The 23875-nt window shown below is 37.4% G+C and overlaps 1 protein-coding gene and 1 long non-coding RNA gene across 4 annotated transcripts in view; one reads left to right on the top strand and one right to left on the bottom strand.

Moving 5' to 3' along the window:
* Window positions 1-54: 54 nt before the first annotated feature.
* Window positions 55-22640, top strand: LOC124386811. The gene is made up of 3 exons (XR_006926017.1): window positions 55-300; window positions 7685-7866; window positions 21345-22640. It is a non-coding gene; the product is annotated as an uncharacterized LOC124386811 (long non-coding RNA).
* Window positions 4641-23875, bottom strand: part of cacnb2b (calcium channel, voltage-dependent, beta 2b) — a 39309-nt gene continuing 20074 nt past the window's right edge. For 2 of the 3 annotated variants that reach the window (XM_046850782.1, XM_046850783.1), the window contains exons 2-14: window positions 20937-21014; window positions 18561-18683; window positions 18340-18479; window positions 17726-17787; window positions 17456-17478; window positions 17205-17285; window positions 16708-16766; window positions 16468-16577; window positions 15806-15814; window positions 15292-15443; window positions 10934-11029; window positions 7677-7847; window positions 4641-6658 (exon numbers count right to left, since the gene is read on the bottom strand). In XM_046850782.1, the coding sequence (XP_046706738.1) occupies window positions 5927-6658; window positions 7677-7847; window positions 10934-11029; window positions 15292-15443; window positions 15806-15814; window positions 16468-16577; window positions 16708-16766; window positions 17205-17285; window positions 17456-17478; window positions 17726-17787; window positions 18340-18479; window positions 18561-18683; window positions 20937-21014 (1836 nt within the window). In that variant the 3' untranslated portion in view covers window positions 4641-5926. Of the gene's footprint in view, window positions 6659-7527; window positions 7557-7676; window positions 7848-10933; window positions 11030-15291; window positions 15444-15805; window positions 15815-16467; window positions 16578-16707; window positions 16767-17204; window positions 17286-17455; window positions 17479-17725; window positions 17788-18339; window positions 18480-18560; window positions 18684-20936; window positions 21015-23875 lie in introns of all 3 variants that reach the window. The other variant, XM_046850784.1, reaches the window with a different exon arrangement.

Genomic DNA, 23875 nt, shown 5'->3' on the forward strand with positions numbered 1-23875 from the left:
GGTGTCTCGTCCAATGATCGGTAAGTTTCTATTCTATTTGTTTTGTTTTTGCATTTGTTGTTTTGTTTTCGGATTTGTTAATGTGTTTTGCACTTCTCGGTCTTCAGTGGTGTCCTACCTAAAACAATTCAACTCTTTATACCATCCTTATAACACCATGGCTATAGAAACCATCAATATTATACAGAAACGCAGTATAACAGAGTGCTGTATCGCAGGTGTAACAGCTCTTACTGCAGTTCTCACTTCACTCCACCTGAGGGAACCGCCACCTGATTTCTCAACACCTCCTGTTCAAAGGTTACTTCCTGTTTTTAGCCCTCTTATGCTACATTAATGCCTTACTGTTTTGCAAAGTATTGTGTTTCTCAGCATGTACCGAGCCATTTCCCGTAGTTCATGTCTTTTGCTTTATTGTGTACCAAACTTTGTTTCTGTTTCTCACATCTCTCTCTGGTCATTGTGCTTTTTTGGATTTGGTTGCTTCGCAGAGTGCTTTTATGTGTATTGGACATGTAACCACGACTTGTGTTTTGGATTACGTTTGTAAATCCTAAAATATAATTAAACCGCATATGGATTCTACCATGCCTGACCCAAGGATTAGATCCAGAATACTTGACCTAACAAGATTCAAGCTGAGACAAGCTAGTGACATATCTCGAACAACTCAAGGAGCACTAAACAGCTAATGATCATCTCCTGCAAGCTTTGCACACTATGCCGACTAGGTACTCCAAACCACTGACAATGGCTCTGCCTAAAATTAACATTTAAATGGCCGACCAATGCCGGGGGTTTCCTCATCAGTGTGGTCTACTTTGCACATCAGATGGAGTATTATGGGACAGAAGCTACAACGGCTCCTAGCCATCTTCCTTGAGGGGCTGAATCCTATGCTGCAGGTAGAAATGGCCTGTACATTTCACATCTGCCCAGACATTCTCCTTCATAACCAGCTCCGACATGGTGTCTCAGCTCCTTCCAAGCAGGTCCTGTGCCACAAACCATCTCCAGCTCCTCTGCTCTGGAGCCATGCAACTGGGGAAAGCAGAGTTCCCCAGAGAAATGCCAACAGTGCGTACAACTTAACCTATGTTTCTACTGTACCCAAACTGATCATTGCACAACAAGCCCAGGGAAGCTAAAACCCGCAAAGGTGAGACGGACACCATTTTTTTACATTGTCTTGCTGCCAGTCAAGCTTCATATCTTTCAGTGACTCCATGCCTTCTCGGCTCTCATCAATTAATGGCCGTCAACTTCATCCACCACCAAGTGGTGGAGGGCCTCCAAATCCCAACATTCCCATGTGTCACCCCTCTAAAAATCATAGCGGTGGATTTAGGGAATCTATAGGGAATGGCTACATAATCCATCACACCATACCATTGAAATTGCAAGTACGACGGTTTCACATAGAGGAAATCTGCTTTTTTGTTGCTGATTTATCACGGCTTCGATTCTGTGACACCCACACCCCAACACTCCTTTGTAGTCAAGGCTGACCCCTCCAATTGTGGAAAGAATCCCTATGACGTAGGGAACAGAGTTACTGTCTATCAAAGAAGCACTAGAGGAACGGATGCACTGGTAAGAGAGATCCCAACATCCCTTTAAAGTTATCCCTGACCACTGCAACCTCATGTACATCAAAGGAGTCTCACGATGCTATGGTCCTATTTAGAAACCACTCATAAACAATCTTGCCCTTATCGGTCATTTTTGCCATTGTCCAGTGAGATATTTTGAAAGAGTTACAATAATTCCAAATAAATAAACCCCCTCCACCAAACTGCCCATTGAGCAAACAGTATGTCCCTACTGAGCTGTCCTAAAGTGGGTTTACACATCTTTGAGTAAAGGGCAACCAGAGATTAACTGTGCTACTGCCTTGATTTTGGAACGCATTCTGGTGGCCATCACTCCCGGCAAACATAAAGAGATATTTCGAGGCATGTGCTATCTGCACCAAGTACGAACCTCATGCCAGTTACTATATAGTGATTTAGAGCCCCTTCCACTTCCACAATGACCCTGGTCCCACATCACAGTGGACTTTGTTATGTGTTATTGGTGGTGGATGGGTTCTCAAAGGCCTGTAAATTTATACCACTGAAGGGACTAGCCACAGCCATGGAAACTGCCAAGATGCTCTTGCAACATGTCTTCTGGAATTATGGCCTACATTCACATCACGAGTGTGGAGGGAATTCTGTGACAGGTTGGGTATCCAAGCCAGTCTCACCTATGGATATCACCCACAAGCCAACAGACAGGTAGAGCATGTGAACCAGGAGCTGGGGCATTTCCTGAGGGCAAATTGCAGTAGTGAACAACACTGTTGGAGCGAGTTTCTCATCTGATAGAATATGCCCAACACTCTCTAGTCCACTACTCCACCGGGTTCACCCTGTTCCAATGCATACTCGGCTACCAACCCCCCACTCTTCCCATGGTCTGAGGAACAGTCAGATGTCCCTGCTGTAAATGACTGGTTCAGCCGAAGTAGAGATGTATGTTAACAGGCTCATGTATATTTTTAGAGGGCAGTTCTGCGCCAAGAAATACAGGCAAATCATTGAAGGCACCTCACCCACTATATCAACCCAGCCAAATAGTGTGGCTGTCCACACAAAATATAAAGCTAAAGCTACCCTGCAAACAACGTATCCCAAGATTCATAGGACCCTTCAAAATCATTCACCATAGCAACCCAGTCGCCAACGTTTGTAATTCCCACCACAGTACTACTGTATATAACCATCTTTTCATGTTTCTTAAATTAAGCCAACACACCCCTCCAATGGATGAGTCAGAACAAAGTCCCCCACCTCCACTGTACATTGATGGTGCCCCCGCTTATACCGTGCACGCAATCCTAAGATCATGCCAAAGGGAGGGCAGACTCCAATACCTTAAAAACTGGGAAGGATATGGCACAGAGGAAAAATGGTCATTGTGTTTTTAAAAATTGCTGTCATGTGTATCGCACTTATTTGCTTGTGACCATGACTTTTAGATTTTAGATTATGCTTGCTCTTTTAATCGTATTCAACTGCATATGGATTTAACCATGCCTGTCCCTGGGATTATGTCACAACAGGTATCTCATCCAATAATAATGAATGCAATTATTAAAGCAAGAAACCCAATTAACCCAATTTAACATGTCTTCTTTCACTGCAGCCACAGCTGTGCCACTCCCATACATCATCACTAGCAGAAGCATTAATATTATTATTAGTATCATTAAATAACAGTAAACTGGTTTTACTGTGCGTTCTTTTTTTTTACAGATGCAATTTGCGAGCTCTGACTAGTGCACTTTCTGACTATCCATTATACCTGCTAAATAACTTCAGTGTGGCCAACTCAAAATCTGATTGGTTATAGCAACATGCTTCAAACTAAATGTACTTTATGCTACAGGCACCCGAATTGCTGATTCTGAAGGCTTCATGGCAGATTCCTTTGACCCTGGCAATGTATGTGATGGCTAAATCTGAGTGGCCTAATGACCTAATTTAACATATGAATGGCAAATGAGTATCCAATATACAGACATAGACACCCCTCAACAAAAAACTTTTTTAATGTAGCAACAAAATTTTTCTATGTTAAATGTAGAAATGTGTCATAATTAACTTTAACCTTTAAATTGAAAAAAAATCTCACTATTCGGACAAATCCACATGATCACAAATCTCACTGTGATGTCACAATCCATATGTGTGGCATTCATGTGCATTTAATTTTCATGTGCGTTTAATATGTGCAAAGATTTACATTCATAGAGCAAAAAGCTTAAAGTAAATCATTTTATCTTTCACGAGGACAGACACAGATTCATTACAAGAGAAAGTGTGGGTTGGTTTTGCATAGAAAAAAATATATTGCATTTTTTATTGGACAGTGCTCACTTCGTTTGTCCTACCTGGACACATAACTTCTGTTTATAATTGACTAAGTCAGTATGACTCTTTAAAAAAAAAAAAAAAACCATTATTTTTGTTAGACAGTGGGAAAATGTTAAGTATTATCCAATTGTTTGAATGTAAGAATATAAAAAAAAAAAAAATGCATAAATGATGGTGCAGCAGGTAGCATTGCTGAGATTCCCTCCAATCTAACAGTATCTACTGTATCCAATATTATAGAAAAAAAAAGAAAAAGAAAGAAAATACATACAAGCACAATAATGCATGACAGTAATATGTAGAATGTTAAAAAAGTAATAAATAATCAAACCATTACAGCAATTGTAATACAATAAATTGGATATAACAGCACAAACTAACCTCTATTCACTCTCAATTCAAACCTAGCAAGGCATTAATGAGGTATACACAAATGCATAGAACCGATCACAAATTTATGCATAGAGTAATTATTATAATTTCTTTAGGTCTGAAAAGATCAAAGTAAAGATAAGTGGTTTATATTGCGTCAAAAATGACGTATAATTTGAAATTAATTATTAAATCAGAATGGCGGATAACACGGTGCGTTGTTGGTGTTTATGTGGCAAATATAGGGGCACACAGTGAAGTGTAAAATCGTAATCATACTGTATTACATTTGCCATACCTCTTCACCATAAAAAAACAAAAACCAAATCTGTTATAAGTTAATGATCATTTACTACTTTTGGGATAAAAATGATTCTTAATTAGTTCTTGAGAATGGCCTATAACAATTAATAAAATAGACATTCTACCATATTTAAGTGAAGAAAAAAAAGAAACTTGTCATCTGTGTCAGGGGAATAAAAGTTTTTGCCCTGGGACAATGTGTGCAAATACTTCAGACCTTACCAAAAAACAATATTAGTGCAAGATCTACTTTTAAAAGAAGTGAAACACCAGGGGAAAATAAATTGCCAGTTCTTGTTTATGATTCTTTCTAATATTGTAAAATAAATATTTAGAAAAAACAGTTATGAACACAACAGTAATGGAAAACAGACAGGTTGGCAAAAAAGTGCAATTTCATGATGTATGCATACAGAACTTGAGAAGTAGGCAATGGCACCATATGTACTCGTGAAAAAATCGGAACAATGTACTTTCAAAACAAATCATTGCTATATGATCAGCCACAGAAAGCATGAGGGGCTAAGCAAGGCAAAATGAAAGACTGCAGAAACAGAGTGCATATTGTAATGCAATTACCTGTACTGTGCTAAAAGATCCATCAATAACCTCTGAGTATTTTGTGTGCAATTTGATTGAATTTTTATATTTTAACTCGATACTGTGCATATTTACAGTAGACTTGCCCTGTAGGCACTCAGTTAATAAGTAAATGTAAATGATATGTGAATATATAAATGAAAATCTTTTTTTTCTTTCAATGCTGAAAATGGAAAGTTTCCATTTTTTTTCCAGGTTTTCATTTGTGGAACATGTATAAAACCATACTTTACATAATAATACTTACTCATGCTTTACTCATTTGTCATTAAAAATGTTTTGCATTATTTTTGATTTTTTTTTCACACCTTTTTGTAAGAAATTTTAACAGTAAATAGTAGTGTATTAAAAAAAAGGGTCCTTAAGGCAGACTGAGAAGGCCGGTCTAATTTAGGTTTTTTTTTTTATTTTGTTTTACAATGTTAATAATCCTATTAGGCATGGATAACAGCACATGTCTGCAAAATGTAATAGAAATGTCAAATAGATATAACTGAAAAGAATATAACTGCTTGTAACTGGCTGTACTTGCTTAGCACTATCCTTAGCAATTATTTAACATTAAACCATTCTTCTAAGAAATGGTTTAAAAAAACATTTTAAAAAAGTGGAAAACCTGCATTTGTAACTACATTCTAAGCATATACAAGATCTGTGCATGCTTTTGGTGAGACGTTTGAACAGTACAAGTAGTGGCATTACATGTATGTTTCACTACAAATCCGCATCAGTCAGTGATGAACATGCATATCTCTGCTCCAGTTTCCCGCCTCATCGTGTCTATCATTGTTCTTCTCCTTGTTCCTGTCTCTGGCTCTTTCTTGGCCACGGTAGTGGTATTGATGTTCAAGGCTGTAATGCTGTTCATGTTCAGGTGATTCATATTGAGATAAAGGCAGTGACTGTTTATGAAGGGAGTGCAGCATCTGTTCATTACAGGGGCGTAGCTGTCTCTGATGACTATGCTGCCTGTTGCACTGATTGTGCTTCAGCTTATAGTCTTGTCCATACTCATTGTGAATGTCTATGGTCTTGCGATGATGATGATGATGGTGGTGGTGGTGGTGATAATGGTTTTGGTCTTTATGGATTGTGATCTGGGTTGAATGTGTCTCAGTTTGGTCCAATCCTTCTTTGTCTAGCAGCAGATGATGGCTTTGAGACTCTGAGTTCTTACTGGTAACATTATCAGTGTCCATGTTTTGTAAGTGGGCAGGGTGGTGGTTGTGCTGTTCTTTGTGATCTGCGCTGGTGCGGCGGTGATGGTGACGGTGGTGGTGGCGGTGGTGTTGGTGGGTCCTCTTGGGCTCACCCTTCAAGGGCTGCTCCTCCTCAGCTGCCTCTTTCTCTCGTGCTTCTTTTTTTTCCTCCGCTTTTGGCTCCTCATTTTGGTGATACTTTTGTTGGTTCTCCAGAGATTCCTTCCTTTTACTGGTTACTGTCCTCTTGCTTTTTGATTCATCCTAATTTCAGATAACATTTTAATGAAGGTAAATGAATACTCCAATACTGCAGCAAAAACATTTAATTTAGTGGTCATTTTAAGATGCTTTATGAAAATTAGCTTGGAAAAAACTCAAGCAAGTTTTTTACCTTCTGAGTTTAGATATGCAAAGAGATTCCTTTTTTTATTTCATATTTTTACAGCAGTACAGTATAGTATAGCATTTCCTAACCAAGCAACAGTCTCTTCACTATATGTATGCAGAGAGCTCACTCTGAGGACTTAACTTTCTTTAATTGTTTTATTATTTCATTCAGTATTTTAAAAAGGAAGAAGTATATAATTGGATGTGATTTGGTTGATAGGTTAGTTGTAAACATTTCTAAAGAAATACTGTCCAAAAATCCCACAAAGTTTTAGACATTTCCAAGTATGATGTGTATTGAAAGTTAACACCGAGTATCCATTTAGATGACAGAGGAAGCCCACTCTATCATCCAGTTAATATAATGTATGTATGTGTAACTTATTGATTGCTAAATGTAACAGATTACAGAAAAGGGACCAGGTAATTTTAAAGTAAAAGTTCTTACTTATAAAAAAAAGTTCTGGTTTAAAAAGCTGACAAGATGTGGCTGTAGGCAGATCAATCTTTTATACAAATATGAAGTCATTCATCCATTACCTTTTGCTCATATATTATCAGGTTAACAACTACATTCTAAATGATTTAAAATGTAATATTGTCCTTAATATTAAGAAAGAGGAAACTCCATGTAACTATTCAAACTGAGGTAGTCTAACAGAACATCTGACTAAAAACTAATACTACTTCCAATTTCTATACTGACTTTTATACTATTACTAGAATATGACATGATCACTCACCATAGTTCCTTCTACCTTATATCTGTCTTCTTTAAATAGTTTTAATTGATGGGAAGAAAAATGATTATTAATGACAATGGTAAATGTTCTTAACCAGAGTACTTAACTAAATAAATGATTTTTAAACGACTTTATGTATGCATGTCTACCTTGGCAGGTGTGGGGCTGCTGGGGAGTGTGCTCTCTGGGGGCTCTACTGCAGGCTTGGCTGTCTCCATCTCTGGTGGGTGAGTGGCCCTCCAGTAAGACTCAAGGTACTCAGCTATGTGCTCACAGGCATCTGACAGTTGGTTCTCATCTAAGATGACATCAAAGATCTCCTAGGAAGCAAAGAGAAATGTGGGGATGAGAATTAAACTTGTATAAATTCATTTGATCCTTTTGAAATGCCATTTATATGTATAATGTAACTCTAAGGGCAGTCACTAAAATGAAACATATATACATTTATGATGCACAATTATAGTATGCAAAATCAAAAGAAAATCTGAATGCTTAAATGAAAATGATTCGTTTTATTTTCTTCATTTAATATCTTAATTTATTGGTTTTGCTTAAGAGAAACAAAGAAAAGTAACCTCAATGAAAACTTAGATGAAATGAAATAAAAACCAAGAAACATTCCTAAAAGTATTTTTAAATGATATGTTTTATTTTTCAGACATGGCAAAGACTTAGTTAGTTACAATTAAATATGGTAACATTAGGCCCACCTAATAAGAAATGTTTTGACCAGACATTTTAAGCATTTCAATACTCTAATAACATCACCCAATAAACAAGCAAGGGCATTTGGACTAGATTTATAAATATTAGTATTTTTTTTTTTTTTTTTTTTTTAGAAAGGACTGCAATGTCCATGTAATGTATGTACTATTGGGTATCAGCATTCTGTGATAAGCCTGCCCTCTAGTGGTGACTCATATAGTGATGTATTGAAGTTAAAGTTCAGAGTAAAAACAATGTCAGTTAAAACTACTAAATTGTCTGCTATGTATCATTCATCTGCCAGCATACACAACAGACCACAAACCATGTAAAGCAGTAGCCCAGATATCTAGAGCCAATAGAATCAATAAGGCAGCATTTTGCTAGCCTTCATTTACTAAATGTTTGCTTTGGAGAGCTGATAATGGGGAAAATAACTCACTGGCAAACATTTGTAAAAGTGAAAGCATTGGAGTTTGTTAGCGAAATGTAACAGATTTTGCAAAATAAAAGTTGGGTCTTACAACTCAATTCTAATCCTTTCTAGAAAACTGCAAAGATACACTATATGGTGGCTTTCCCCAAACTGTTGCCACAAAGTTGGAAGCCTTGCATTCTGTAGCATGCAGAACCCCAATCCAAAGAAGTTGGATGTTGTGTAAAATGTAAATTAAAGAGAATGCAGTGATTTGCAATATCATAAACCCACACAGTTTACAGTTTATTCACAGTAGAATATAGAAGACATATCAAATGTTTAAACAATAAATCAACTGGAGGAACATTTTGCAACTAATTAGGTTAATTGTCTCAGGTCAGTAACATGATGAGATATAAAAAAGAGTATCTTAGAGAGGTAGGGTCTCTCAGAAGTATAAGTGGGCAGAGTTTCACTATCTGTTAAAAAAAATGCATTTACAAATTGTGAAAATAAATTTCAGAACAATGTTTCCTCATCATAAAATTTCGTAAACTTTAAATATCAGCTACAGTACACAATATCATCAAATGTTTCTGAGAATCTGGAAAAGGGAGAAGGGCAAAAATCTATATTAAATTCCTGCATTATAATCAGGCTTGATTCTGAAAAGGAAATGAATGCATGTTCTCAGAAACACTTCCAGAACCTATTGTCTTTATCTATCATGCAAAGAAGAAGATACATACAAACATGATCCAGAAATGTCACCTTCTTCTCTGGGCTCATTTAAAATTAATTGAGACAAAGTGGAAAACTGTTATGTGGGGTTTAGATCACAAATGTTGATTCTTTTGGAAACCAACCACATCCTCTGTACTAAAGAGGAGAAGGACAATTTGGCTTGTTATCAGTACTCAGTTGAAATGCCTGCATATTTGATAGTATGGGGCGAATTAGTGCCCATGAATCAGGCAGCTTTTACATCTGGAAAGGCACCAACAAATCTGGAAGGTATATACAGGTTTCGGAGCAAAGTATGCTTCATATTTTTTTAGGGATGCCTTCCATATTTCAACAAGACCATGAAAGCATTTGACGCATCATTAAAAATATGACAAAGCCCCAGGACTGTTGATCAAGTAGAATCTTGCAGTGGAAGAACGTGTGTGGCTTGCATAGAGCCTCAATCTTATCACGATGGAACAACTTTGGCATGAACTAAAATGCTATCAGTGTTTGGCCTTATAAATTAATACAATCTGGTTAATTTTTCAAATCTCCACAACCACATTCCAGCACAACACAAGTTGGTGTTCTTAAACTGCAGGATTCTATCTGCTTAACAGTTCTGGGTCTTTTTTTTATCATGTTTTTTTCTTTGTTACCTTTTTTTAATGCCCTGAATGTTTTCAACTACATCAGGACATGCTGCTGTAACAAATGCAGTATATGGTTAACTATTTCTTGATTAAATATAAAAGGCCTTTGCTAAAAAATACGTCATCTAGATGGAAGCATATGTTGCTCTAAAACCTTTATATACATTTCAGCATTGATGGTGCCATTCCAGATTTGAATGGGGCCCATTGAAGGCACTAATTAAGTCAATACCAAACTGTTCTACTGTGCCAAAGGTACAGGTAGATTTTAAATGAGCTTTGGCCTGACTGCAGACTGACTGCAGAGCTTCTGGATCATGTACACATATGGCTTCTTCTTTGTATGATCGAACTTTAACCTGCATTTGTGAATGACAGTAAACTGTGGTCACAGATAATGATTTCTGAAGGTGTTTCTGACCCCATGCAGTGATATCCTTTACAAAATCTGTTTTTAATGCAGTGCTGCCTGACGGCTGAAGATCATGTGAATCCACATGTGAAAATGTGAATTTTCTTCCTTGTCCCTTGCACCCAGAGATTTTTTCAGATTTTTTAAATCTTTTTATTATGTTCTATAGATGATATTTAAAGTCTTTGCAATTTTATATTGAGGAACATTATATTGAAATTGTAGATTTAGTTTTTTGCAGATTGGTGAACCTGTACCTGTCTTTACTTCTGAGAGACTCTCCCACTCTAAGGAAGTCTTTTCATACCCAATCATGTTACTTACCTGTTGCTTAATAACCCAGTTAATTAGGTTAATTGATGTTTTCTGTGTTCTATTGTGAATAAAATATAGGTTTATGAGATAATGTTTTTATGGACTTATTTTTTAATCAGAGTTGTAATACAAGCATGGGAGACAATAAAATGGGCATGAAGGTGAACTTACATTGGGACACTGGGCAAGTTTATCTGCAGCCACCATCTGAACATTGAGATGTTTGGTCTGGGACTTTCCTCTGGTTTTTATCAACCTGGTGAGAACCTGAATTATCATATAACAGAGTAACAGTAAACAAAAATGGACAAATAGGTGGGAGAAAGTTAAGATATTTTAGCTCACATTGTCTCAGTTTGGTAAATGTTTTTAGAAAATTGTGGTCTATTACAATAGTTTTGTGACTGAAGTAATTGAAACACTTGTTCTACTTTATCCCTCAGAACTACCAGAGGCAGTGGAAATACCCTAAACATAAAGATCTGTAACAAAGCTGGACAGTGACATTATTTACATTTAAAAACATTGTGATATACACATTAGACTTCATCTTACACTATATAGATCTACATGCTTAACCACTTTGACATGTAATCTGTTTTCCAAAGCTTCCAAAAGCCTCCTCTTATCTATTCTGTCCTAATTCCTATATGTGCTAGACTTACAGTGAGGAAAATAAGTATTTGAACACCCTGCTGTTTTGCAAGTTCTCCCACTTAGAAATCATGGAGGGGTCTGAAATTGTCATCGTAGGTGCATGTCCACTGTGAGAGACATAATCGAAAAAAAAATCCAGAAATCACAATGTATGATTTTTAAACTATTTATTTGTATGATACAGCTGCAAATAAGTATTTAAACACCTGTCTATCAGCTAGAATTCTGACCCTCAAAGACCTGTTAGTCTGCCTTTAAAATGTCCACCTCCACTACATTTATTATCCTAAATTAGATGCACCTGTTTGAGGTCGTAAGCTGCATAAAGACACCTGTCCACCCCATACAATCAGTAAGAATCCAACTACTAACATGGCCAAGACCAAAGAGCTGTCCAAAGACACTAGAGACAAAATTGTACACCTCCACAAGGCTGGAAAGAGCTACGGGGAAATTGCCAAGCAGCTTGGTGAAAAAAGGTCCACTGTTGGAGCAATGATTAGAAAATGGAAGAAGCTAAACATGACTGTCAATCTCCCTCTGACTGGGGCTCCATGCAAGATCTCACCTCGTGGGGTCTCAATGAACCCAAGGAAGGTGAGAAATCAGCTCAGAACTACACGGGAGGAGCTGGTCAATGATCTGAAAAGAGCTGGGACCACCGTTTCCAAGGGTACTGTTTGTAATACACTAAGACGTTATGGTTTGAAATCATGCATGGCACGGAAGGTTCCCCTGCTTAAACCAGCACATGTCCAGGCATGTCTAAAGTTTGCCAATGACCATTTGGATGATCCAGAGGAGTCATGGGAGAAAGTCATGTGGTCAGATGAGACCAAAATAGAACTTTTGGGTCATAATTCCACTAAACGTGTTTGGAGGAAGAAGAATGATGAGTACCATCCCAAGAACACCATCCCTACTGTGAAGCATGGGGGTGGTAGCATCATGCTTTGGGGGTGTTTTTCTGCACATGGGACAGGGCGACTGCACTGTATTAAGGAGAGGATGCCATGTATTGCGAGATTTTGGGGAACAACCTCCTTTCCTCAGTTAGAGCATTGAAGATGGATCGAGGCTGGGTCTTCCAACATGACAATGACCCGAAGCACACAGCCAGGATAACCAAGGAGTGGCTCTGTAAGAAGCATATCAAGGTTCTGGCGTGGCCTAGCCAGTCTCCAGACCTAAACCCAATAGAGAATCTTTGGAGGGAGCTCAAACTCCGTGTTTCTCAGCGACAGGCCAGAAACCTGACTAATCTAGAGAAGATCTGTGTGGAGGAGTGGGCCAAAATCCCTCCTGCAGTAAGTGCAAACCTGGTGAAAAACTACAGGAAACGTTTGACCTCTGTAATTGCAAACAAAGGCTACAGTACCAAATATTAACATTGACTTATTTGCAGCTGTATCATACAAATAAATAATTAAAAAATCATATATAGTGATTTCTGTATTTTTTTTTTTTAGATTATGTCTCTCACAGTGGACATGCACCTACGATGACAATTTCAGACCCCTCCCTGATTTCTAAGTGGGAGAACTTGCAAAATAGCAGGGTGTTCAAATACTTATTTTCCTCACTGTAGATTGGCTGCAGAACTGCCTACTCTTCTTCCTTTGGCTGATCCCATTAGGGGTTGCCACACTGGATCATTCATCTCCATACCCCCTTGGCCTTCCTCTTTTCCTCCTTCCTGGTGGCTCCATCCTCAGCATTCTCCTACCAATATACCCCATGTCCCTCCTCTGCACATGTCCAAACCATCGCCCCTCTTTCACTTTGTCCCCGAAACATCCTACATGCGCTGTCCTTTAATAAACTAATTTCTAATCCTGTCCATCCTCAACACTCCCGATGAAAACCTTAACATCTTCAGCTCTGCTACCTCCAGCTCCACCTCCTGTCTTTTACTCAATACCACTATCTTTAAACCATACAACATTGCAGGTCTCACCACAGTCCTATAAACTTTCTCTTTTACTCTTGCAGATAACCTTCTATCACAAATGACTTCTATCACTCTTCCCTACCCACTCCACCCTGCACTTTTTTCTTCACTTCTCTAATACACTCTCTGCTACCAGGTATTCAAACTCCTCCACCTTCTCCACCTCTTCTCCTTGCAACCACACCACTCCACTGCCCTCCCTCTCATTTACACATATGTAATCTGTTTTACTCCTACTGACTTTTATTCCCCTTCTCTCCAGCATGTACCTCCACCTCTCCAGGCTCTTCCCAAACTGCTCCCTTCTCAACTGCCTGTAACTCTCTTAATTCTACTAATTAGCAAAACTTGCGAAACTCCCACCTTCCAAACAACCAGCACACCTAAAACTAAACACTAGATGCTTGCCCAATTACAGTTGAGGAAGTGGGTGGCATCCTTAAACAGTTGTGTCAGTAGTGGAGTAGCTGAAAGCAGTTTTTATATGCCGCTCAAAAAACTTAACGATGAGTGATGTGAGGACTACAGGATAAGAACTTCTAGGTCTTTGGCACATCAAAAAAAAAAAATATATATATATATATATATATATATATATTTATTTATTTATTTATTTATTTATTTTGCAATTTTATTGTTCTTGTTTAGGATTATATAGTTCATAGAGCAGTAAATTGATCAGCTAGGAATGATGCAAAAGCCAGCAGCAGTGTTCACACGAGACCTCTGAGACAGTGATCACACACACATTGTTCATAGAGCTGCCCCCTTCTGTAGCATTATTTAAAGGCTAGTGTTAGTGTAGTTAGCCTTAAAGGAGGCACTGAATGTATTGAACTAACATGCATCACTGGGCTGGAGCAGGGTTTCCCTTTTTACTCTGAGACCACAAAGCCTCACTGTGCTCTCCATTGAGTGTTCTCTCACTGGCTGGGCAATTAATAGGTCTTCCGCTACATACCTCCAGCATGGCTCTGTATAGTCTTCTCCACAGAGGAATGCATTGTTCACAGTCTGTATCTATGCTAATAGGAAAATCTAAACCTGGAGGTCCTGTTTAGGCCCCCAATTGTGAAATAATAACACAACTACAGTACATGTAAAGATGAGCAGAACATAACGTAAATATTAAATATTTCATACTGGTTCTAAGGCATCCTTCTTGACAGCTCACCTTGCATGCATTGTTGGTCAGATGTCTGTGGAATGACCTTGTAGTTCAAATCAGCATTTTTTCCAAGGTCACATCACCATATGTTTTATCAGATTTAAGTGTGAGCCTGTGAAGCATTGCATGTTGTGCTATGCACGTGACCTATAGTACTTCTTAGACCATGTGTTCTAAAGAAACGATGTATAAATTTTTCAGACTGGCACACTAAATTTATGTTTTCATCAAGGCTTGGGTTGGATAGCTACCATTGAGCTACCATGTCACTCTACTTGGGTATCACCATACACTGCTCAGGTTCTACAAAACAATTCCAGTTGTCCTGAAGAAAATTCTGAAAATTCTGAGAGATATATTTTTGTCTGTAATCTCACTGTGCCTGAAGGTTAGTAGTGAAATAGAATACTAGTTAAATATCTAACAGTGGGTTTATGAATCATAGATAAATGCCACAATTTGTTCTGATTTAAAGCTAGCACCAACATGGTGAGGATCCATGAAGTATGCACCTGATAAAGATGGTTATATTACAACTGTATTATTACAAGTATAGTGTGATACATTGCTTTGTGACTTGATGAAGGTATTACATTTACATTTGTGACATTCTTGGCAGGAACCCTTCTCCAGAGTGACATATTTATTCGAGGTTTTAATATCCAGGTGATTCCTGGCAGTTATCTAGATTTTACAGAACCACAGGTACATTCCTGCAATAACTAGATTTACTGTTTGAATGTGGACTTAAACCTTAGGAGAGGAGATCTTGACATAGACGAGAATTGGGGCCAGGGAGGTCTTGCTGAGTTGGAGTGGATGGTTTATAGTGTCTGCATCCAGAACCACCAGCTGCAGGCTACGTGCAAGCTCAAAGATCCTCTCAATCTCCCCTTGGATCTGAGCTACAGGCACACATATCATAATTTATTTGATATTAAAAATCACTTTCTAGTAGAAACATGATAATGAGCAAGATGAGTTCTCTTAAAACACAATCTCTTTAAGGTTACATATATGTATACAATACTTGTGAAATATAATACATAATACAATTGTACTTTACAGTATATTCTGCAGGTGGCTACTATATTAAATCTCCATACTAAAACTCCATTTTTCTACAGAATATAAAAAAATAAAAAACACAGCATAATTCACAGGCTCCTTTTTAACAAACTACATGTATAATGGTTTCTTAGCATTTGTTTTTTTATTACTTCTATTTATCATGCCAAACAGTAATATGTTTAGGAGCAATACATACCAGCAGCATCTGAGGCAATATGTGTAACAGAGTGGAGAGAACCGATTTAGATTCTCCTAATAATACTTCAGAATTGTCCACACCTTACACATGTGCATTCTATTGTTAAGTAAACAAAGTATTCTATGTTATTCCAAAGCACATACCATGCATCCAGAAAGTATTTACAGCACTTCACTGAAGGACATTTACAGAGTTGTCCTGTACCCACTCTTTTGTTATCTTGGCTGTATGCTTAGAGTCGTTGTCCTGTTGGATGATGAACCGTTGCCTCAGTCTGAGGTCCAGATCGCACTGGAGCAGGTTTTTATCTAGAATGTCTCTGTACATTGCTGCATTTATCTTTCCCTCGATCCTAACTAATCTCCCAGTTCCTCCCACAAAAAAAACACATCTCCACAGCATGATGCTGCCACCACCATGCTTCATTGTGGGGATGGTACTAGCCAGGTGATGAGCAGTGCTTGCTTTCCTGAATACTTTCTGGATGCACTGTACTGTAAACCTCTGCAGTTTTGTATAAAAAATAAACATAAATATAGCAAGAAAATGACAGAAATGTGTAAAACTTTATTCAATAAAACGATTGTTTCTTTTACAGTTAACTTGAAACACTAACAACTAGTTCAGTCAGTCCACTTGAAATAGTACGGATCTCTTACCAAGGCTGGAGCGTGTGTTGGAGCGATCCATTATAGCATGCTTGCTGGGGTTGTTTAAGATTGACCGCTTGGCTAGGGCGATGTCTGCTGTCACTCGAGTTATGGTTATTCTATCAAAGAAACAAAAGCGATTATCTTATTGTAGGCTCAATAGAAATATAACATAATTGACATTAAGATCATTAAAAAAAAACTAAATAATTGCAATAATTATTCTACCAAAATGATCTAACTACACACCTGCCTTCAAATCTGCGTTTTAAAAAATCAAAGAGGGCCTTCTGCATCATGTCTGTAACCTGCAGTAGACACAGCAGAGGATGGTTAACTGCCACAAAATCTTGTTAAATCAAAAAAGGAGACTGCAAAATTCAGGTTGTACAGCAGAGGGTGCACTAAAACCTGTTTATATAGCAACTCTTGTGCAATATATTTAATCATGAAAAAAAATCTAATTATTATTCCAAATGGCTTTCTTGTGTTTGAATTTATAATTACTTCAGCTGATGTTTTTCCAAAATGAGTAAATCGGGTTAGTTACAGCAGATTTAAGAGGTTTCATCAGTTCAGTATGTATGCATACAATCTTGAAAAGATGCCTCATAATAACCTGAAAGCCTAAAACCAAAGACATCCAAAGCCATGCGCATTGTAAAAAAAAAACAACAACTAAAAATGACATATAAATTGGATCAAAAGGCAGGGTCTGAGTCTGACAGTAGAAGAGATTTAGTTACCTCATAACCCTTGAGTGAAGGCCCCATCAGCACGACAGGACGCATTGAAGGCACAACATCATATGCTGCCAGTTGTTCTCCCTACCAAAGTATGTTTTAGATATTACAGTTTAAGCTAGGTGGAGCTATTTAGAATGAGAGAACATTGATTGATAGGCAGAGTGAAGCAAATGATTGACAAAAAGGAGGAAAAACTGTTAGAGGAAAGGGAGTTAGCTGTGTAAATTCTTATTCAAGAGCTGCATACTTACTGATTTCTTCTTCACCTGCTGAACTGTGGTGTAAGATTTAGAGAACAGAGATTACATTTGGTGCATATTGAAAAAACTACTCTAACTTCTCAAACCAAATAATGTGTACAGTTTAATGGAATTAGTCTTGATAGTCAGTCCGCCTGACAGAATCTGACAATTATGTACAAATGTTTTAACCTAATTGGCATGCTTATAAATGAATGAGGAGGTTAAAACACTGCAGTCATTTAGCAAGTTAATCATGCTTACCAACTCATCTGTGCTCACCTGTTGGAGGAGGAGTAGCTTTCTTCGAGTTCAAATCATCTTTGGCAGAGCTTGCTGCTTTGCTGCAGTGACAAGGTGCAAATAGGACCATTTGTAGACAACTTTTGGATATTAAAAATTAAACTGTTATGCAACTGGTTTCTAGCAGTTGATAACATCAAAAAGAGCTTAACAAATAGGCAGTGGTGGGCGGTCAGGGCCAGCAAAGCCTTCGCTGCTGGCCTAAACACTATCAAAAGCACTGACCTACATTTACAACCTAAATTCTAATATTTGTTCCATGAAATTGTATTAATTTATTCCCAACAGTTTATTCTCTTTATTTCGTAGCGTTTCTCTTGGCTGCACTGCTTCCAGTACGTGTATGTAGATGTTAAATTGTTTTGTCCAATCAGATTTCCTCACCCTACTTCTGTGAAATTCCTTTCTCTCTGTAATGCCACGTGTTGTTATATTGCATTTTTGTATAGTATTGATGGTTTCTATAATCGCGACATTATAGAAGTGGTATTAAGAGGTAGTGGGGTAAATCCTCACTGAAGGCCCAGGTACCAAATGCACGGCCCACCACTGCAAATAGGGATACGCTGCTTTGCAAGGAATGAGTTATATACTTGGCTAGAGCTTTGGCAGCCTTCCTGGCTTGCACCTCCCTCCGAATGAGAATAGTCTCCAGATTGACTGGGCTGGGGATGAAACCCACTTCCCCACCTTCTTTTACCAGCCGCCCAATCCACCAGTCATTATTGAATTTCTGTCAAACAGTGAGATGGACATTCAGTGTAACCGCATTATCATATTTATTGTCTAGTGTCAGTGTCTAATGTTCCTTTACCTCTTTAATATGCAGGAAGTCTTTAGCCTCAAAGGCAACTCCATGTCCTAGGATAGGAACGTTGTCATCATCGGCAGGGGTGTAGGTGTAGTTTGTGCGTACAGCAAACGCAACAGGTTTAGACTGCCAAAGAGACACAGACAAAAAAAACTTATGTGATATTCCATAAACATAATGTGTGAAAGCGGAGACTTGGTCAAGCATTGTTTTTTAATGGAAGGCAGAGCTGGATAAAGTGTTTACAGTTTATATATATATATATATATATATATATATATATATATATATATATATATATATATATATATAAACTCCACCAAAAAAAAACAGTAAACTTTTGTTTTCTATTGGTGTGCTAAGTCTCAAATCCGCACCAAAATCCGCAATGATGCACATAACCCTCTGGGATCGATAAAGGCACCGCTGTGTTTTGTGGAATTTTTCCTCATCCTCTTCACGTCTTTTTTATCGTACAGATAAGAACAATACATCATTAGAATCTGTAAAGGGTCCAGTTTTATTTGTATAGACTCATAATAATAAAAAAATGCTGTGCTTTTGTAAAATAAAGAAAACAGGCAGGGGTCGTGCTCTGCCATCTCTATTATCTCTCTTCACAGACATAAATAAAAAAAAAACTTGAATTTAAGTGAATATTTACCTCACAGACATAAAAATATATGAATAAACAGCTCGAAATGTCTACTTTTAATTAAACCAATTCACAAAATAAATATTCTCTGATGATTTCATCCGTATGAAAGTTAGGAGAGGTACAGTTTCTCTAATATCACCTCATTGACCATCCGTGTGGAAACAAAGCAAAGGTTCCGTTTTGGTGTCCTGAATTACGTACTGTATCAGCTTGACGACTTACGTACTTACTACAAAACACCATAATTACTTTAATACATTTGCAAGAATTATTTGTTTTCATGCTCTATGTTAAATATGGCTTCAGTAATAAAAACATACATTTGCATAAAGCATCCATATTTGTCCATGACCATGCTGATTAGAGTATTAAAATACATGAAAAGTATCCATTTAAGGTTCATTCAGAACAGATAAAAATGTGAGATTAATCGTGTGGTTACTCATGGCAATAATGTGATTAAATATTTTAATCGGTTCACAGCCCTAATATTAATAGTAGTGGTGATGTCTACTTTTAAATTAAGTACATGTCAGAGCGCATACTTCTTTTCTTTAATTTGAGCGAAATAGCGTAATTAGTACTTCAACTTTTACCAGAGTCTTTTAAAACATAAGTATCTGTACTTCTACTTAAGTAAAGGATGTGTGTACTTTTGCCATCTCTGCCTATTTGACAGAAATGCAGAAGAGCATTGCTTTGAGGTTTAAGTACTAGTTCTGGCGGTGTCTCTACAGTTCCCTGAATAATCTACAGAGCTGAAATCCCAAAAGAGATTTGGGCAGATCAAGACACAACTTTTATGCAGTGTCATTACAGACTATGCAAACTGTTCTAATTTGTGGGCAATTTGCATCAGAGTTCTAGCATCCCCAGAAGAATAGACTGGATATGGGTTTTAATTAGTCCCACAAAAATACAATTTTATCTCACAAGCAGGCTAGGATTGGGGTCGGTTGGCTAGAATCTGTTGTTGGCAGTATAACAGATATTACACTACCTTCTCCTTAGTAAAAGAATACTTAAGAATCATTGTTTTTACTTCACTATAAATAATGTAGCCACATTCAAAATCAGATTCAAGATCAGATCACATTTAAAAGCAGACTATTTGAAAGTTGGACATAATAGTGAATAAACTGGCAACCTTCTTTTTTTGAAAGGAGTGAAATCATTGTTTTTTTCTCTCATTTTTTCACTTTTCCACTCCTAGTGTTGATGCTAGAGAAAATGTCAAAAATTCCCCAACCAGTTCCACAGCAAGTTTCTTGGCATGGTTGTTGCTTCATGTACCTTTACATACATACCTTTGTTTTGTTTCTTTTGTTTGCTGTGTTCATCCCTTTTCCATCTTTGGCTTTACCTTTAAGTGTTCACCTGGTTCTTACATCATCCCTTTATTAGTTTAATTATCTGTACTAATGGTTCTTTATCTCTTTTGTTGGTTTGTTTCTTATTCTTATTTTCTTACCATTGTGCTAAATGGCTTTCCAAATTGTGCTTTTCCTTTTGTTTCAATCATGGATCTGTCTTTTATGAGACTGCCTTCCTCATTTTCACCAATGTTATGAACTTTGATAAATACAGTAAAAATTACAGCAATTTATTTACCATTATTGTTTATTTTTTAGGCTGTGCATAAAATGTGCCTATAGGACAATGCATAAACAGAAGCAGTATATAGATCTATTGTAGCCTGGACTATAAGAAACATATTGTACCTTCGCCTTCTCCAGCTGGACCTGTGCATTCTTCTCCTTTTCCTCAGTGGTCCCTGAGTCTTGACGGTCCGCCGAACCCTGAAAGAAAATAAGCATGTTCTTATAAAAGAAAATACAGATTAATTGTGGAATGGAGTGTTCAAAAAGCACATGCAAATCTTACAGTCAGGTGTCCACAAACTTTTGTCTATATCGTGTAGTGTAGTTTACCTGTTGTCAGATTGTTGTGAATTCCAGTGGGGCAATCCCCAAGACAGACAGTGATTTACTTATATTTCATGTAATATATTATCCTCGTGGTCGTAATTTCTGAAAGAATTTCTGTTTTCATAAGATTTACAGAAAAGGTGGTGATTAAAGCTGATGAGCTCAGTAAAGAAGACTATTTCTTATCTTTGTTTTCCATAGGCATCTGTTTGCCCAGCATCACACCTCCTGCTACTCAGTGTCATGCCAAGCCCAGTACAAAACAGTGCAGAATTTTTAAACAACACCAAAATCTGCTCAGCCATGCTTCTACCTGCATTCAGACTGAAGGTGAGAGTCACCAGACCAACCAAAAAAGGAGGTATTTGTGTGTCCGGTCCGCAATTAAAGACTGTTTTAAGACAACAGAATAGGACATCTTCAAATAAGGAGCAACTTACAATGACCACAAAGAGGAATGTACTGAGGCTGATACTGCTTACATCTGAAAGTGCACTAATGACGTCTCACACACAGGAAAACCACCAAAACAATCAAGTACACAAGCTTCTAAGGGCTCAGGATGCAGCCTTTAGAGCCGGTGACACTGCAGGCCTAGCAACAGAAAGAGCCAACTTGTCCCATGGAATCAGGGAAGCAGAACATCAATACAACAATAAAATATCTGGACATTTCAGCAACGGACATCTTTAAAATCTCACTGAGTCAAACAGTTGTTCCAAAGTGTTTTAAGGCCAAAGAAACCGCACCCATCCAGTCACAATGACTACCGGCCCGTTGCACTGACCCCCATCATTATAAAGTGCTTAAAACAAGTGGTCATGCAGCACATAAAATCCATTCTTCCATCTCAGCTGCTCTCCATCCAGCCCTTACACACCTGGATTTTAGTTCAGCATTTTAGTTTCTTTAAATCTGACACTGTTGCACGTGTTTTGTTTTGTTTTTTGTTTTTTTTACTTCTGTCATATTGCTGATATCTGTCTTGCACCTTCCAAATGCGTTCATACTCAAAACTAAGATGCGCATTTGCACCTTACACATTCAGATGTTTGAGATATGTTTACTGAGAGACTAGAGAAACGGTATTTCGATTCCTCTGTATGTCTACACATATGGTTTCATTCACAAATAAAAATCTTGAACCTTGAACCTTAAAGGCTAGGCTACTTATATTTTAGTCTGTGAATAATAGCACAAAAAATTCATGCAAATCTGATATTATGGGGAAGAGGAAGGCATGTAAAAAAGCTTTTGTTTTTGTGGAATAGAACCTTAGATTAATTATAAAACATAAAAAAAATTCTTTTTGAACTTTAAACATACTACACATGGAATCGACGGCTGGTAAGACCAAGTTGTACAAAATAGTCTGACCAGCTTCATAGGTTCACATGGCACCTGTTAGTTCATGGGATATATTAGGATCAGAGAATCACTAGAACTGCAGCTCTTGTAGGATGTTCCTGGTCTGCAGTGGTCAGTATCTATTAAAATTGATCCAAGGAAGGAACAGCGGTAAACCAGTGACAGGGTCATGAGCGGCCAAGGATCATTGATGCACAAGCAGAGAGAAGGCTGGCCCATGTGGTCCGATCCAACAGATGAGCAACTGTAGCTCAAATTGCTGAAGAAGTTATTGCTGTTAATGCTCACTGGGTCAGAACAGTTTTGGCAGCAAAAGAGGAAGCAACACAATATTAGGCAGGTGGTCATAATGTTATGACTAATCAGTGGCCATAAATTTATGTCTGGTTGGTGTACATGCATGTTGATATTACCTATTAATTACAGAAGAGTATTTACAACACAGCCGATTTACATTTAAATGGTCAAATGTTGACCAAATGGTGAATGAGTGCCTCATGAAAGAGGACTGCACCAACTATTCCAGTAATACAGATGTCAGCTGCCTATTCCTCTTGTTTGTTTTTTAACTGAAAAGGTAATGTTTCCAAATTTAGAGTTTTCTTTTGGATTGATTTATTTTTAATGAATAGAAATTTATCAAACAGATTGTTTGATATTTTTGCTTTATTTAGAACGTTATCACCGACTATCAAAAAGTAAAAGGAATTATCCATCACATTCATAAGCATAAAGTGTATTTTAAAAGGTCTGTGTGCTGAGTGATAACATTACTATAATAGGACATCTGGGATGTTCTGCACAGACTTGACCTTATATATCAGATGTGAAAAATGCTGCCTGTCTCTAGGAGCTCAGTATATCCTGATGTAAAACACCTCATAAACTAATTTAGACTATTTTCCTGCCTGTGAGCAACTGGCAGCTTGCCTGCGTATTCATTTATTCTGATCGTGCCAGGGTCAAATGCTAAAATCATTGTCCCACTTATACATGACAGCATGCCTGCTATTCAGTCATACCCTTATTACCAAATGATTAGATTGTTACCTTATTTAAATACTTAATGTCAAAAACTAGTTAATTGTTTTCTTACCTATAGGTTGAATTAATGTCTTCCTGTTTGAATGCTTCTGTTGCTGCATTCATGCAAAAAGATCCAGTTAATCCAGAATACAGAAGCAGGGCTTCTTAGTAGATCTAGTAGCTTTGATCATATTCTTTCTATCATATCCATACAGCACCATCTTCCAGTAAAATTCTATTCTACATTTATTATAAAATATTACTAATGACAAAAAAAGCAATAAATGCTCCAATCTCACAAAACCTGAGTGAACTTGATAATATTATTATTATAATTA

This window comes from Silurus meridionalis, chromosome 6, assembly GCF_014805685.1.
Source record: "Silurus meridionalis isolate SWU-2019-XX chromosome 6, ASM1480568v1, whole genome shotgun sequence".
NCBI lineage: Eukaryota > Metazoa > Chordata > Actinopteri > Siluriformes > Siluridae > Silurus > Silurus meridionalis.